Genomic DNA, 17,578 nt, shown 5'->3' with positions numbered 1-17,578 from the left:
TTTTAGAAACAGGAATATGAGGAATCCATTTTTCTACAGATGGTGCAAATTTAAGCTTATTCATGACTGATTATTACCCCATTGTATAAATATGCCACATATTTCTGTATCCACTGATCTGTTAATAGCCATATTGGCCACTTACAAGATTTAGCTTTCACACTATAGTGTTAAGTGAAATAAATCATACACATAAGAAGAAATATTGCAAGGTTTATCTTATGTGAGAAACCCAAAGAATACAAAATTAAAAGAAAAAAATAAATGATGGCTGTTATGGATTAAAAACTGATGGTCAACTTAACACCAGCTGAATTAAATTGGCATGGTGCTGAGGGTAGATGGCCCACCTGAGGAAAGTTACCAGCATAAAAGGAGACATTAAGAGGAAGTGTGGGATGTTGTAGGCTCTCCTAAATATTGTTGTCTGAAGCCACTGGTTCTCTTCGAGGAGCTTGTCCTGGCTAGCTTCCTTGATATGAATTCAGCCATGGAGGAGTACAGGACCTTGTTGCTGACTGCCTACAGTTCACTTTGGGGGAGCCCTGGTCCTTATATTGAGCATCATTTCACTGCCTGGCTCCAGAGGGAAAGATGTTTGCTGTTTAATCTCTAGGAGAAGTTGTCACTTTGGCTTCCTGACATGTACTTAACTGTTCTCATCATCAGAGGAGCTCAGGACCTCATTGTCACTGAGGATGGCTTTGATACTTTTCAGGGGAGCCCTGGTCCTTATTCTGAGCATCGCTTTTTTGGCTCCAGTGGAGAACCCTCAACCTACTAGCACAGCTCTTTAACTCTGCTGGCATAACTTTCTAGCTTCTACCTCTGACCTCTGGGCATTCCCAGTGCAGATTCATAAAACAGACTTGCACGAGCTATTGTTGTGGGATCTAGACTTCCAGTTGGACTCACAGGGGATAATATCATAGGCACTAGGTCTTCAGCTAGACTCATGAAGGACATTACCATGGGATCCAGGGACTTGGCTAGATTTTCTAGGACATTAGTGTTGTGGACAGATTTCCTGTACTTTCTAGTATTTAACTCTGGGTGACCATCTTAAACTAATACTACACATTCTGTGTCCTGTATGTAACTGTTCTCCTTGCAACCCCTAACTACAATTGCTAATGGGAATCAGGAAGATATTTTGAAACTGGAAAGGGAATCTAGAGATGAAAGGAGGAAGGAGGTGAGGGGAAGAAGTAAAAAGAATTAAGAAGTGTTATGGTTCAAGTATAAATTCCCTATGACAAAGTTAATCATCATTCACTGCAATATGTACTAACAAAACAATGAAGATCATATGGTATCTAATAAAGGACTGAAGCGTAGGAAGCCAGTATACTCCCATAAGGACTAATAATGTTCACTGAAAAGAGAACTCTTTGCCTTTCTACATTCTGATCCCTTTCCCATGCAACAGTAGACAAGTCATGTATAGTCCCACTTTTATTAAGAAGAAACCCCTGTTCAAAAAGAGTAATAAGAACTGTGGGAGTAATAAAACCCAAAATGTGTAATTGTCATTGTACAAAAGAGAGGAAAAGAAAGTGTGCTAAAGGATATAACTGCATGTATATTTAAGTGTATAACATAGATAACCATATTACTGAGTTTTGTTGGATCATTGAACAGAGCTATTTGCAGTCTCACTGTTTGAACATCCACTTTATATGCTTTAATTTTGTAACTTGAACAACTATTTCTAAGATGACAATATGTAATCTATTAACTAGTGATTTCCTACTGTTTATTTTTTCTGAAATTCTGTATAACTTATACCCTTTTTCTGTTTTTTTTTCTTTTTCTCCTTAAATAAAATTAAAAAAAAAGAAGAAACCCAAAATTATGCAAGTACTAGACAAAAACTTTAAAAGGTTCTTGTACTATAACAAGCCATGCACATTTGTATTACTGAATTCAACCAAGGCACCCTGTATCGAGGAAAGACCCTATTATCAAAATATTGATGAAGAAATTTGCCAAACCACAGAGCAGAGAGACATTATGTTCTTCTATATTTCTGAGTTTAGAGAAAGTAAATTAAATTATTAGGTTTAATATTGAATTTACATATATATAATTTACATATAAAATCAAAATTGCAAATAAGCATTCTACAACCTACTCATGAATGTTATGATTTGTATGGACTCATAAGCACTGCAACCCTAAATATATTTTAATCTTATTAGAAATATAATCCCTGTTATGAATAAAAAGCTCCTTTAGCTTTTACCAATGCAAGATTCACTAAAAAATGTTATTAAAATTACATATCCTGAATCCTCAGGGAGCCCAGTACGAGATTCTGTTTTGATGAACAGCTGAAAACAGCCACACTAAGGCACTTACCTTGTGGGTGAAATGACCAAGTAATAAGCTGTCAGTCACTGAAGTATTTGCATCACTTTCCAAGATGTCAATTCCAAAATCTCTGCATGAATAAACTTGGAAGTTTTTCAGGTGAAGATTGCTACTTTTGAAAATCTATAAAATAATAGCATATGTATGGCAAAGGTCTAAGACCCTGTTTTCTTGCAGACTTCCTGAAACTTCTTTAAATATTGATTATGAGCAGACAGCATGCCAAGCCATATTTAAGTTGCTTTAGTCCATTAATATCAGAGCACACATCCCAAAGTTGCCGTGAGGTCAGCACTAACTGGTCTCCTTTGGCTAACATCCCCCTCCCCCATACTATACATTTCTCCTCATAATAAACAATACATTAAAAAGTTAATGTGAACTCTCCGCATATTTAAAACTAGTCTTGCAGGAGCCAAATCTAAAGATTAATGCAGAAAAACACAGAATCAAAAACTCCAGTGCTTAACATTAGTAGTATATATTAACTCTTACAGTCAAAATAGTGCAAATATAAAATAAGTAATTCATCATGACTACTGCTCACTGTATATGCACCCAACACATGTTATAAGCATATTTATTTATACAACTTGGGTATAACCAAATGGGGATTAAGCAGATACAAAATTAGTACGATTAAGTTGAAAGAATCGCACTGGCCTTACAATCAGGGCCAACGGTTTTCACCCAGCCCTGATATTAACTACATGATTTTGGCAACACTTAACCTCTCCTCGGCCTTGGTTCAACCACCTTTAAAAATCAAGTTGGAGGTCAGAGCTAGAAATTAATCCAACACAATCAAAATTTTATTCATTGAATACCTGAATTGGAAGTCTTCTATTAATTAATGCCAAAGTACCTGATTCATCATTCTATCGTACTATTTTATGTGGATCAGTCCTTTTCCAATGAATATATATGCATTATATGTGCATTAAAATGATAGTGCTTGGAAGACAGATTTATTAGAAAATAGGTGTAATCTCTACTGACAGCTTGACAAATGTTAATTACAGACATGCACAAATATATTTATTTGAAAATATGTTCAAAAAACAGCACCTAGCATTGGCAAGGATACTTGAGGATTTTAAAAGGAACCTAATATACAAATGGCAAAATGCAGTTATTTTTCATAAAATGTTCAGAGTCTGCTCTCATCTTTTCTTCTTCTAGAAAAATTCCTCTGTATTTATTAAACTTAGTGAAAAGAGGTATTTTTCTCAACTCTTATTTAAAATAGAAATTAAAGGATTAGTTCACTTGTTTAGAATCCAAAAGCTTTTACTTGTACACCTTAGGCAATTTGTATCCCCTTGGTAGTTTATCAAAACAAAAAGGAGTAAAAATCATGGCATATCTTCCCCCAAAATTTAGGTAACTGAGAACATGTTCAAAACTGTAGGTGTAAGTCTATTTTGATAACAACGGGAATTTTCTACTCAATATTGCTAATCATCAGGGAAATAAAAATTAAAATCACAGCAGATATCACACCACACCTGTCAGAATGGCTATTATTAGATAACTTGATATTCATTGTTGGTGAGAAAGCAAATTAATGCAGTCATGGTTGAAAACAATAGGAAGTTTGCTCAAAGAAATAAAAACAGAACTACCGTAAGATCCAGAAATCATACTATTAGGTATATATCCAAAGGAAATTAGATCAGTATGTCAAGGAAATATCTGCAGTATTAATTTCATTGTATTATTCACAGAAGTCAAGAAATGTGGTCAATTTAAATTCATCAGCTTGACAAAATACAATTACAGATAATATCTCTACATCTATATTTATATCTACATCTATACCTGTGTCTGCCTCTGTATCTATTGTATCTGTGTATCTGTATCTGCATATGTGTATCTGCATATATATCTGAAGTGGATAGACTTCAATTTCAATTTTTTTCAATTTCAATTTCCCACCATTATATGTTTAAGGGTCATCATTTCTCCACATCCTTATAAATCAGTTGGTGTTATTTTTATTCTAGGCACCCTAGGGGATATGTCATTTACCTTTTATTTCCATTTTCCTACATATCAATGGCATAAAAAATCTCTTCATTTGGTTATTGATCATTTGGACATGTTCTGTTGAGAAATTTCTATTCATATAATTTGTTTGATTTTTAGTTGGATTTTTCTATTGTTAACCTGTAACAGTGAACTATAATCTTTATATATTTGCACTACAATTCCTTTATTAGATGTATGATTTGAAGAGTTTCCCATTTTGTAAGTTGTGTTTTCACCTTCTTGATAGTGTTCACTGAAGTATTACATTTTTGAATTTTGATAAAGTCCAATTTATCTGTTTTTTCTTTCATCCTGGCTGCTTTTGCCATATGAGTCATATGAGTTTTGGAAAATGAGAGTCATAAACACTCCTGTAATACTATATTTTTTTTTCTTACATATAAATCCTTGACTCACTTTTATTTAATGTTTGCAAGTATTACAAGTTACGGATCCAACTTCTTTTTTTTCTTTTGCAGTACTAGGACAGGATTTTCACACTGAACTATATCCCGTGTTCTTTTTATTTTTATTTTGACACAAGATCTTTCTAAATGACTAAATTTTACAGCCTATGTTCAAATTCATGATCCTCTAGCCTCAGTTTCCCAGAGCAATGGGATTATAGGTATGATCCACAATACCAACTCCAGTTTTATTCTTTTAAATGAGGCTATCAAGGTATACAGGAATCATTTGTTGAAATACTACTATTTATATCATTGAATGGTCTTGACATCCTTCATGAAAACTTATTTTATCATAAATGTCTGAGTATATTTCTAAACAGTCAAATCTATTCCATGATCACTGTCCATATCATACTTGATTATCATCGCTTTGTAAGAAATTTTGAAGTAACAAAGAATAAATCATCTTATTTGATTCTTCTTCCAGGATTATTTTAGAGATGATCACTTTTAAAATTTCCTGCCATCAGGGGCTGGGGATTTAGTTCAGCGGCATAAGCGCCTGCCTTACAAGCAGGCAGTCGTGAGTTCGATCCTTGGTACCGATAAAAATGAAAAAGACAAAAAAAAACCAAAACAAAATAAAATTTCCTGCTATCATGTTACTTAGTTTCTTCTTCATAAGAGTGAAATTTTAATAATATTCTCATTATCTGAACTTTTCAACTTTTTAAATTTGAGAGCGCAAAAGATTAATCTATGAAGCTTTATCTTTTCTTTATTGGGTTTAGCATTTCTGATTGCAGACTGAAAAAGATCTGACTTTAGTAAACATCTTTTTACTAAATTTTACTAATTTGTGTGTGTGTTAGGTGATTGTCTCTAGAAAGGGCTACTGTGGAGCAAGAACATAAGGTGTAACCCTGTTTTTCAGTATAAAGAGGGCACCTCATAGAGGCCATCACTGAATTGGCACCCTGGTACTCAAATGGTTTATGGGAAAGCAAGCATTTTATTAAAAACAAAAGGACAATAAAGCAATGGATGGAACTGGGACCCTTCTTGTTAACTGTCCTAATTATATATTTTGGGGTTTCCTCATTCATGATTATTTTCCTTTTCCTTATGTTGGACATATGAAATAAAGTTTAGCTTTTTAAATTTTGACTTAATGGCATGCTTTTATTCTATTTTCTGAACGCTCTGTAAACATACTTCTACACCTATGTATCTTAGGCTTCAGATTTCTAATTCACAGAGACCAAATACTTTATATAGCATCAAATGACAACCTGAGGTAATTTGTATATGTTGCTAACATCAACAGACATGAAAAATTTCTTGTAAGAAAATTCTATTGTAATAGAAAGAAAATTTATTATGAGTGAATAATTTTTTTCTTTTGAAAAAATAGAATAAAATTTAATTTACTGATTAAAGTAAGAATGGAAATTTGGCTGGGGATTTAGCTCAGTGGCATAAGCACCTGCCTTGCAAGTGTGAGGTCATGAGTTTGATCCCCAGTACCAAAAAGACCAAAAAAAAAAAAAAAATTGTGCTCCAATGATAAATCGTGTTTTTTAAAGACTGAAGTACATGCTATTCAGAATTTTTGAATATTACATATATAATACTTATGTCTAGATTCTGCACCCAATTGTGCTGCTAGTCAACGTGCAATGACCAACAAGGTCCTCTACTTTCTGAGCCATAATTTATTATCATAAGCAGGTCTACAAAGGAAGAATGAATGAACCTCCTAGACATACATCTGATCTCTCTTAGGATTGCTGAAAAGTCTCATATACAAAATGATCTAATTCTAGCCTACTGACAAGGAATTTGTTTATTTAACAACTACTCTATACAATAACTATGATGGCACTGGCTCTTGTAAACTGTGACAACATTACAATCCTCTCCTCAGTAAATCATTCCCCTATCAATAGAGATGACAACAAATTTTCTGGGGGGTGGAAGACAAGTAACAGTTTCAGTTTTAAAAAACCTTAAGAAACCTACCTGAGCACCACCTGCACTTCCCCAAACCATGAAATTTTGAAACAGAGTAAGGCCAGTGTCATGATCCCAAGGTGGATGAAACTTAGGATATACAAAGAGTCCAAACCTTAAAAAGTAAAAAATGAATGAAAGTAAGCTAACTGCTATGTCTCTAACTTTCCACTTTTCTTCATTGAAATTACAGACGCTTTGTAAATATTTTTAAATTAATAGATATTAACTACTCATAAGCATGAATATCATGTGATAATATTCCAATTTTCAAACATATACTAACATGTCCCATAATGTTTTCATGATTGTGTCTTTCCAGAAAATAGCACTGGACAGTAGCATTTCTGTATTTGTTATTATTCTTATTCTTATTATTATTATTATTATTATTACACCTCATAAATATACTCAGTATACAAGTTTTTCCCTCTTCTCCATGTCTTTGCCTGTACTTATGCTATTAATTCTAACTGCTAAGAGGTGATATCTCATCATAGCATTGATTCTATTATTATATCTCACTATAATATTGATTTTATTTTCTACTGATGACTAAGCATTTTTTCATATACTTTTTGACAATTTGCTTATCTTATTTTGAGAACGGTCTATTGAAGTCAATTGTTTATTTTCAAAGTGGTTTATTTGGTTTTCTTCTGTTGAGTTTAGTACCTTACATATTCTAGATATTAATCCATCATCAAATATAAAACTAATGAATATGGGCAAGTGAAAATAGAGGAGGCCTGTGAGCCTTCTGAGTGTCATTGCTCATTCCTCAGTTTCCCCATTCTGTTAGACTGTGTGACCCACTCTTAGGTCTTAAGACAAGGCAGATTGCCATGGTCCATGCTATGTTACCAAGCACTCTTAAACTGTTCTCTCCACAGGAGAGTTGATGTCAGCATTGGCAATGTTTGTACATGTTGTTCTTATACATGAAGTTCCCAACCATTGCTTTCATCTGGTCTGCATGATTTCTTCCCTTACCTTTCAGGACTGCTCAAAGCTGCTGAATATTCATAATAATTTCATGAATTATTCCAAGTCTTGGCTGGCACTTCAACATTGTTTAGCATTTTTCATATTTTTAATTTTTTATTCTTACCATTTCTCATCATGATTTAACAAAATTACTAATGATATTATTATAATTTTTATTGCTATCAATTGTTTCTTACTATATTCCAAATACTTTTTGATATAATATATCAACCATCCCTAACTTTACACCAAACCTCCAATGTAGATTTATTTCCACTTTCCAAATAAAGAATCTGATGCTTTTGGTACAAGAGACTGAACCAAAGTCTACCACATGGTAGATAAGTTGCCACTTCGCTACACCCTCAACCCAACCGATCAGACTTTTCAAGAAAAATAAAAGGAGTTTACTGGTTGAGAAGCTAGGCTTTGAAGCAGGGCCTAACAGGCTCTGAAGTGGGCATCTTTGCCATGAGTCTCAAATTCTCCACCCCACTGGTGTTTCACATGTCCTTGTTCTTAGCAGGTGGCCTTATCATCCACATGACAAAGACTTTGAGCAAGTCTCTTTCTTCAGTTAGCAACCAAGTCATCTGCAGCCTCTTCTCCAGGGCTGACTCTCTACCTGGGTCCTGAGCCAAAGGCCAGCTTCCTAGGGCAGGGCGTGGCATTGCAGCTGTTCTCAACCACTTTGAAACTTAAGTCCCGCCCCTTCCTCTTCTTTATCCCTTCCTGTCTCTCTCTCCCTCTCCTCCTTCTTCCCTCCTTCTGGCACCCTACCTAGCTACAAAAGGTACAAGTTTGCAAGTTTGTCACATGACTTCAATCTCTTTCTTTAACCACCAAATTGTTATAATCTAAAGCCTTACTCACCATAGTCAATACAAAGAGGCAACCTAAGTGTTCACCAACAGATGAATGAATGGAGAAAATGTGCTGTGAGCACACAATGTGATAATATTCAGCCTTCAAAACACGGAAATATTGCTATCTGTGGATGAAGCTAAGGACAGTGTGTTGGGGGAGGCCGACAAGACACAGAAGATATCTAACACATTCCAAGTGCCAAAAACAGAAAAATAAAATGGTGGTTCCTACAGGCTGGAGACAAACAAAGAAGTACCAGTCTAAGGATACAAAATCTTCCCTGTAAGACATAGTGAGTGCAAGAGACACACTACACCCGTATTGCCTGTACTTAACAGTGCTATACTGTATAGTCATGATTTTAAAAAGTTTATATATCTTATTTCAAGTGTTCTTACAATAATAAATAAGCATACCAGGGGAAAAAACTTTTACAGCTGATGAATATAACATATGGCACAGATTGTAAGTTGCTTTTGTAGGTGTATACTTTTATTCTCAAGTTTGTACAATTAAATATGTACAGATTTTTATCTCAATCATACTTTAATAATGTGATATAAGACATATTTATACTGTAGCATTAACAGATCTCAAACAAATACCAAAATCTATACCCTCTGCAAGTATGCTACAAAAAAGTGATAAATCATAATCATTCACCCCAAATGCAGATGACTTTTCCTAGTTACCTGGTGCAGAAATGTGCAGTGTTCTGGGTGAATGAGAGGAGGGGGGCTTCTGATGTTTGGTTGTTCACAAGATGAAAAAAGTAGCCGTAGCCAGCAGCACAGACTCTGTTCCCCTATGGAAATTTAAGAATAGTTTAAAAAATAATTATTCCACGTGTGCTAAGGTTGCACTTAATATTTTTTATAATATATGTGTGCAATATGGAATGGCAGATGTTCACTTGGATGAATTTGTATGAGCATAATCACTTTTCATCACTTTACTCCCTTTTCCCCCACCTTTGACCCCTTCCACATCTCCAAAAGTCTTCTTTATAGTTTCATATTGCCTTTATTTTATTCACTGATGTATATTTTACATATCTTATATAAAAGAAACCAATATTGAACTTTATTTCATTTAGCAAGAGAGTCTTATGCTGAAAATCTTTTGGTCTTATTTTTCCCCCTCAAGATGAAAGTATTCTCTCGTTATGCTTTTTCTAGGCAACTCTAGGTAGACTTTAACTTGCCCATCTCAAGAGTTGTGGTCTTAAATGAAGGCCTTCTTTTAAGTTTCTGCAGTGAGGTTACAGTGTCACCTAATCTGAACATCTCTCCCGTGTTGTATGCAAAAACACTCACTGGACCCCTTGATTGCTCTTTGCTTTCTGCCTGTCCTGCCGTGAACTGTTTCTCCTCTGTCATGACTCCCTGCCAACTATGAACTGAAACCTCTACAAACTGTGAGCCAAAATAAATCTCTCCACCTTTAACTTGCAGGTGTCAGATATTTAGTCTTAGAAGCAAGAAAATTAACTAAGACAGGGGACAATATTGTGTATTTAATGCACTATAAGGTGCTCTGATGCTTCTAATGAAGGTGATCTCTGATTCCATAAGGAGAACCACTTTATGCACTCAGAAAGTAAACCTGGACAGTCTGGTCACTCAAGGTCCTAGAAGATCTCTGATGAGAAGAGACACATTGCAGAGACACTAGCAAAGCCCCAATGGGAAAAATACCTAAAACAGGTTCTTTTTAAGCCAATAGTACTCAAGTCCCTTCTTTCTTAGAAAGGGGTACAAATGTCCTGGATCTCTGTGGTCCGTCAGTCTCTGGCAGTGTGGGCCAGTGCTCAGGTTTGCTCAGAGACTGGTAGCCCAGCTGGCAGGAGCAACCAGAACCCAGTTAGTATGCCAGGCCATGCTGACACAATCTCCAATAAACATGGTGGTTTACTGGACTCTAACCTGTTATTTGTCATGAGCCCAAAGATTATCTTTTCCTGGATATCTGCATATAAACAGTGAGGCCTCATTTTTTTTTAACAGAGTTACAAAATGTTTTTCCTTTGTGGATAGTTGGTACAATTTCTACTGCATTTCATTATTTGGATTCTGAGCAGTTCTCCAGTTTCTTATGGTCCTTTATAGTTCTAGTCGCATGTTTTCCCACGTGGTACTCAGCAAAAGACTTTTGCGGGGTATCACTGAAATATTAAGTTGAATCACACTCAAAATGTTAACATGACTTCAGAGAATTTGGGACATCTCTGAGACATCAATGATCTTGAGGCACGTATCCTAGTGTAGTAATTTTCAACCACGGATAACCAGGGAACATTTGGAAATCTCCAGAGACATTTCTGATGGCCACAACTCAAATGGTGGAAGAAATAGTCACTGGTATTCAGTAAGTGGAGACCAGAGACGTTGTTACATAGAGGTTGGAAACCTACCACAAAAGATCATTTAGCCACAAATACCAACTGCCACAGCAGACACACCCTTTCTACCATGTACATTGGTGCTATGTATTACAAAAATAACTCATGCCCACTTTCCAGTATCCCATCTCCAAATTTTGTCAGAGTTCATATACCCAATACAGAACATGATCCATTACAATAAAAATGCTTCATTAGTTTCTATGAGAAGAGTATTTATATCTTATAAAACAAACAAAGCTGGTGTTAGTCATCCCCAAAAAGAACTAGAATTAAATCAATTAACCCAGTTCTTCTCTTGAGCTAGAAAACAGGATATATACAAAGAGTCTCAGTCATAGGAAGAATCCCTGTCTCTGAGTTAGAAAATAAAAGTGTCCAATAGATCTTTTCAGCACTGAAAGATACCCACAATGACACCAGAGCCAGTTCAGTCAGTCATGATACACAAATAAAGCCTTTCCCAGAACAGTATAATGTAGATCTACCTCTGAGATAACCTATCCCTTGTGTTTTCACTATACGCACGACCTCACCGATGACCTATATCTGTGATCCATAGAACTGAAGGTCAGAGGAGGGTGGTCCTTGAACACCAGACTTTTCTGAAAATATACAAACAATAAGAAATGTACACTACAGACTAACGGTGATAATCTCACCTGGACTTGTACTAGCGCAATGTTTGTTTATTGCCAAGACTTTAGGAGAAGGAGAAAGTTTCCAGCATTTGAAAAGTATTTTCCTGGAGCTACATCCTTACTCATCACCACTGCCAGCAGAGGTGTTCAGAAAGCGGCATTTCCAGTGAATGAACAGATTTGCTGACTCATCTGCCACAGTACCATTCACTTTTATGAAACATCTGAGTGATCGTACATAAACACTTTCCAAATTCATTGATAGTTGGGCAGTAGACTCTGAATGTGGTCGTCTGTTAACTGATAAGGCTCACTTTTCTTATGAAAAAAGCACATCAGCAGTCAGCTCACATTACTTCCCAGCTCTTTCCCTTGCAGTTCCAATTGGGTATGCTACAAATGATTCACATATTTATGCAGGCAGCCAGCGGCTTGTGGGGAAGGATTTAAAGCAAGTAGGGAATTTTGTGTGGAAATCAATTCTTTGCGGAAGTCGATGTATTATGGACATTCAAGCAGGAGAAATTCCAGAGAGAAATTATTGCCCAAGTAAGCCAGCTCCTGGAGGTGTGTGTCTATAGTCACCAGGAAAAAAAATCTGAGTTAACCCTTCAGGCAGCTCTTAAATATGCATTACCTATTGAATGGGGCAAACTAGAGAACTGAGGCTGGGCCTTTAAACACAGTCTTCCTTATGAAATTGATTCACAAAGCAGAACAAATTCCCCTTAAATTAAATGACTGTCTCCAAAGGGCTCTTCTTCAAGATTTTTCCATGGACGACCCTAATCAAGAGTCTGCTCTTAGGAAATTTACAACCACTACATAAACATGGGGAACTCTGAAAGTCTCAAGTGTGAACCATCCGGCTGCCTGAGAGTAAAACCTTTCCATACTGAGGAGATGAAAATAGGGTCACACAGACTTTGTGTTCTGGAAAGATGAACAGATCTAAGGAACTCCTGTGAAAGAGGCCAGAGTCTCAGAGGCTGAGCCTGCTGAGGGAAAGCAGGCTGGACTTGGAGTCCTCTCAGAGGCTACAGGGACGTGGGAAAAACCACTACAATCTGGTTTCGGAAAGCCTGGCAAAGGCCTATGAAGGAGTCCACAAAGGACTGCCATAAGGCCCCTGAGACTCAAACATAATACCACACATGAATCCCCACCGGTAAGAAGACACAGAGTTCAGATTTTGCTTCTCCAAGAAACTGCCCTGGATGGAATTCAGCAGAAGCTTCGGTGGGAGGACAGCACTTATGGATGGAAAACAAAGGAAATGCTGCCCTTGAAATCTTTCTGTACTGTGCAGGTTGAAAGGTAAGTGAACGGTAAAGGTGACTCACTGGAAGTCAAGGTGAATTTCTTTCCTGTAGTTGAAGGTTTGGTCCTAACCTCTGGGTCAAGACTATTTAGGAATAATATAAAACCTTAACTAAGGCACAGACCCAAGGTTCTCTTCCTCTGCCTATCAGACAGGGATTTCAAAGGCAGATTCATGCATGTAAAGAGAGTTTTTAGGGTTTCTCAGTTGGTTGGCCAGATAAGATTAAACTACCTTTTTCAATTAAAAGCATCACATCATGTAATGTCTTGGTTTTGATACTGTTCCACACCCCTGGTGGTTATCACTGGAGGAAACTGAGTAAAGGGTGATAGGAATATAGATATAGATATAGATATAGATATAAATATAGATATATAGATAGATAGATATCCTAATTTTTTTTATTTTTAAAAAGCAAAAAGATAAAAGTATAGAAATAATACAAAATTTTTTAAAAAACAGTAATCAACAATAGTTAATATATTACACATCGTTATCTTAGAAGTGGTTGCTCAAGTTACAAAGTCAAAACAAAAAAATGAACAATGATTTTCAATGAACTAACAGAATTAGTGATACAGTTATCTATCTTGCACACTTAAACATACATACAGTTATATGTCTATACCTACAAGTTGTTCTTTCTTTTTGAGCACTTTTCTTTTCCTATCATTATTACAATATCTATTGTATGTTTTGGATCTTATTGCTCTTTCAGTTTTTTATTATTTATTTTTGATACTAGAGAGACAATAAGATATTTACAAATGTGAGTCTGATTTATTTCACCTATGAGTATAGTCTCAGTTGCCTCTGTTTCCCTACAAAAGCCTCAAGATTATACTTTTTATAGCCAAGTAATATTCCATTGTATAAAAATACCATATCCTTTTCATCCATTCTGCAATTGATGGGCATGTTAGTTGTTTCCAAGATTTAGCTACCACAAACTGGGCTGCTATGAACATGGGTGCACATAGATCGCTGTGACATGACATTTTTAATGTTTCTGGGAAAATACTCAGGAAAATAGCTGGTTTGAATAGAATTTCCAATCCTAGTCTTCTGAGGGATCTCCATATGGATTTCCATAGTGATTGCACCAGTCTACACTCCCACCAACAATGGAGCAGTGTTTCTTTTTCCCCTTAGCCTCACCAACATTTGTTATGTTGATTTCTTGATGGCAGCTATTCTTTCCAGAGTGAGATAAAATCTCAGTGCTGTTTTAATTTGCATTTCTCAAATGACCAGTGATGGTGAACATTTCCTAAGGTATTTATTTACTACTTGTGTATCTTCATCTGAGAAATGCATATTTATCTCAGACGCCCATTTCTGGAGTAGGTCTTTGAATGTGGAGATCTTGATGTTTTTCACTTCTTTATATGGAACTTTTATATTTTTGCAGCCTCTTGGGAGTCTGAACTTGTTACAAAATTAAAAGTTTGTGATCACACAGACAACCCTAATTAATCACAGTAATGCAGGTATATACAAGGCTCAAGTACATTCCCTTAAGGAGATTTCCAACCATGGAGCAGTGACACAGCAAGATATCAAGGCCAAAACATGAAGTTCCTTGGAGGAAAGGATTCTCTCTCTCCTGAATCCCAGAATTACCAGGTCTTTCTATCACATCTCTTTCTGTTCCACATGTTCCACCCACGTACACAAACATAAACACACTGCTATTATTGTCACCTCCACATTATTCTTGGACAAAGCTAATTTCTAGAATATATTCATCAAAGTACTAAAGGTATCACCCATACAGGGCATATTTAGTAACTTAATAAACACTAATATCCCACTTGTTCAATGATTAAAATGACTTTCATGGGCCCAAACAGTCAAAAGAAACTCATCACTTGTGGGTTTTTTTCACACCTGCCCTTCTGACATTTAGGCCTTCAGTAATGGCATGTTACAGGAAATGTAATTAAGAAGCCACCACATAACAGAAAAACAGAGATATAGCTGAAAAAGGTTAAGCTTGACTTTGCAATATTTAACACCAACAGATAAGTCTCACAGGATTCAAATGTCACCATTGATTAAAATTTTATTTATTAAAATGATTTTGAAACATTGGAATCTCTACTTTTGTCTTCCTTCCTATTTTTCAACTATAGGTTTACACTAACATTTATTCATTATATGCAACACATTTTTGTTGGGCAACTACTATGTTTTAGACATTCTACTGGGGTGTAAAAACTAATAAGCGAATGAAAACTACCAAATTTTAAGGTTGTTGAAGATGAATATGTTAGAAATATGCCTAGTAAATCTATTATTAACTTACCCTTAATGTGCATTCTCAAAACACATGCACTGCATTTTTTAAATTTTATAAATCACTATATATATAAGAGGAAAGAGGCAAATGGATAGATATAGAAGGTATCGCAAGACAGAGAAAATAGCTAATTCTAGGCTGAATTTTTCCACTGTTGGGTGGATATTTTTCTACAACTCAATATACAAAGGCCAAGGTGACCAATTAGCTTTTCAGATGGCTCTTGGCTCATGGCACTACACCCAGCTCCTCTTCATCCTTTCAGCAACTGGCTAGGACACCTGTCCTGGAGACAATACTGTACCTACCCAGAGAGACAGGTAGTCCAACCTCATACAGAAGAATGATTTGATCAGCCCCGAGGGTTTCCTTCCCATTAGGCATTTCAGGGTAGTCAGAACTGCTACCCAAGAAAGTACACAAAAACGTGGTTCTTGAGGCCCCAAAGCTTCTGGTACAGATATGCAACAAGCCCTAGATTACAGTTAAATGCAACTTGCCTTAGATTTTGGTTTCCCACAATCCATGCAGTTCTGCCTCCTTTCCTTACTGACATATTAGCCACCCCTATTAGGCACCTAAAATGGTGTGTAAGTGTTGTGCTCGCTATTAAGAGTCTAAGGAAGGTTGAACAGATAAGCACAACTTTTATGAGGGGTGATTCAGCTAGAGGTAATTAAACACAGATAATCAGGGGGACAGACACTCATTCTCTGAGCACCTCAGAAACATGGCATAGTTGCCCTCATATAAGATCCTGAGAGAAGGAGGCACTTAACCACATCCATAGATGATCCATGAGATAAAAGAATTAGAAAAGGGAAAAGAAATTCAAACATCTTCCTGACTTATCATTTATCCTGATGCAATTCTTCACTCACAAAACTATGATAAACTGTACAACTAAGTGTAGAGTTAACTGTGATTTAATTTCATAAAGAGGCTAAAATTTTCCCAAGAGAAATTAGTGTTAAATTTTATTAAATAATGAGATAAAAAATTAAGATCACCAAAGTACCCTACATCCTCCTAAAATCTTACACGAGTCCGCACATTTCATGATTCAGTCTGAAACACTGTTATAGGGAAATAATACAGCCACATTAATATAGTAAAAGAGTAATTGTAATTGGTATTGGATTCGGAAGAAATAAAATCAGCATCCATGTAGATAAATCAGAAGGATGTTTGCATTTTAGTCTGTATTAATGATCAGAAAATGATTCAATATTTACTTTGTTTGCTCCATATAGATACTGCTTTAGAGGTTTTGTAAGATTTCTCAGGAAATGATTGAACTGATTCTGAAGTATACCTTTAATGGAGAATCACAAGCTAATTTCTTGATATTAATGTGCAGCAACCAAATATTTCAAACCCTATCACTGACTTTGCTCCTGCAATGTGCATTTGGAGTGAATTCTGTGCCCTGTCAGCTCTGACCCACCCGGTGGAGCAGAAGCTCTTACCTCTACAACATTGGTAGGACTGCGGATGTAAATGCCAGATGGTGTCAACATTTCAGGACTGGAGAGACCCTCAGCACCAGAAACACTGATGATCATGTTGTTTCTTATTATATTCCCCTGTTCTGACCAACCTGGTTTTAAAAAACGTAAAACCGAGGGATTTGCAAATACAGTTAAAATTTATATAACCCAACACTTTTGATTCTACTAATATACATCCTACTTGACCTAATGCATTTCATATAAATATAAATATATATGCATCTTTAGAAAACACACAGCTCAATAAATTTAAAACATCTAACATTTTTCCATATAAAACACATGAGCACTATAAATGGATTGTAATAGATTTAAAATCAGTTTGCATATTTATCATGTTTTCTTCCAGGACTAAACTCCCAGGGGATATATCCTATCTCCATGTGTGTCCCTGAGAACAAAAGACTATGTTACTTCAGCACATTTGATGCCATTCAGGAAAACAAGAGCTACTGCAACACCATTTCTTCTCTAGGCATTGGTTGTTTTGATTTTGTGTGTGTTTTTCTCTATAAATGAGACAAAGAAGTATAGATCATGTGGATTTTTAGCTCAGGAGTATTGAGCACCAAAAGTTCACTTCCAATAAAGTGAAGAACAGAAAAATAAACATTTTATTTTACTTTCTAGGAAGAGTCTAACTATCTCTGTCAAATGCTCTGTCAGCCCAGCATTGTTCCTGGGAGATCAAATTGGCACCAGCTATCTGTATGCTTCT

General features: G+C 35.9%; 1 protein-coding gene and 1 long non-coding RNA gene across 4 annotated transcripts in view; one reads left to right on the top strand and one right to left on the bottom strand.

Annotated features, from left to right (window-relative positions):
• Pkhd1 (PKHD1 ciliary IPT domain containing fibrocystin/polyductin) overlaps nucleotides 1–17,578 on the bottom strand; it is a 472,244-nt gene that overhangs the window by 271,159 nt on the left and 183,507 nt on the right. For 2 of the 3 annotated variants that reach the window (XM_063233114.1, XM_063233115.1), the window contains exons 42-46: nucleotides 17,196–17,251; nucleotides 16,819–16,950; nucleotides 9,374–9,486; nucleotides 6,837–6,942; nucleotides 2,362–2,496 (exon numbers count right to left, since the gene is read on the bottom strand). In XM_063233114.1, the coding sequence (XP_063089184.1) occupies nucleotides 2,362–2,496; nucleotides 6,837–6,942; nucleotides 9,374–9,486; nucleotides 16,819–16,950; nucleotides 17,196–17,251 (542 nt within the window). The remainder of the gene's footprint in view (nucleotides 1–2,361; nucleotides 2,497–6,836; nucleotides 6,943–9,373; nucleotides 9,487–16,818; nucleotides 16,951–17,195; nucleotides 17,252–17,578) is intronic. The other variant, XM_063233116.1, reaches the window with a different exon arrangement.
• LOC134472117 (uncharacterized) overlaps nucleotides 1–17,578 on the top strand; it is a 51,097-nt gene that overhangs the window by 23,919 nt on the left and 9,600 nt on the right. The gene's annotated exons all lie outside the window — the stretch shown is intronic.

This window comes from Cavia porcellus, unplaced genomic scaffold, assembly GCF_034190915.1.
Source record: "Cavia porcellus strain 051 isolate PalLab524CR breed Dunkin Hartley unplaced genomic scaffold, mCavPor4.1 scaffold_22, whole genome shotgun sequence".
In the NCBI taxonomy this organism is placed as follows: Eukaryota; Metazoa; Chordata; class Mammalia; order Rodentia; family Caviidae; genus Cavia; species Cavia porcellus.
The sequence above is the reverse complement of the archived record's forward strand: the minus strand, read 5'-3'. Positions and strand labels throughout refer to the sequence as shown.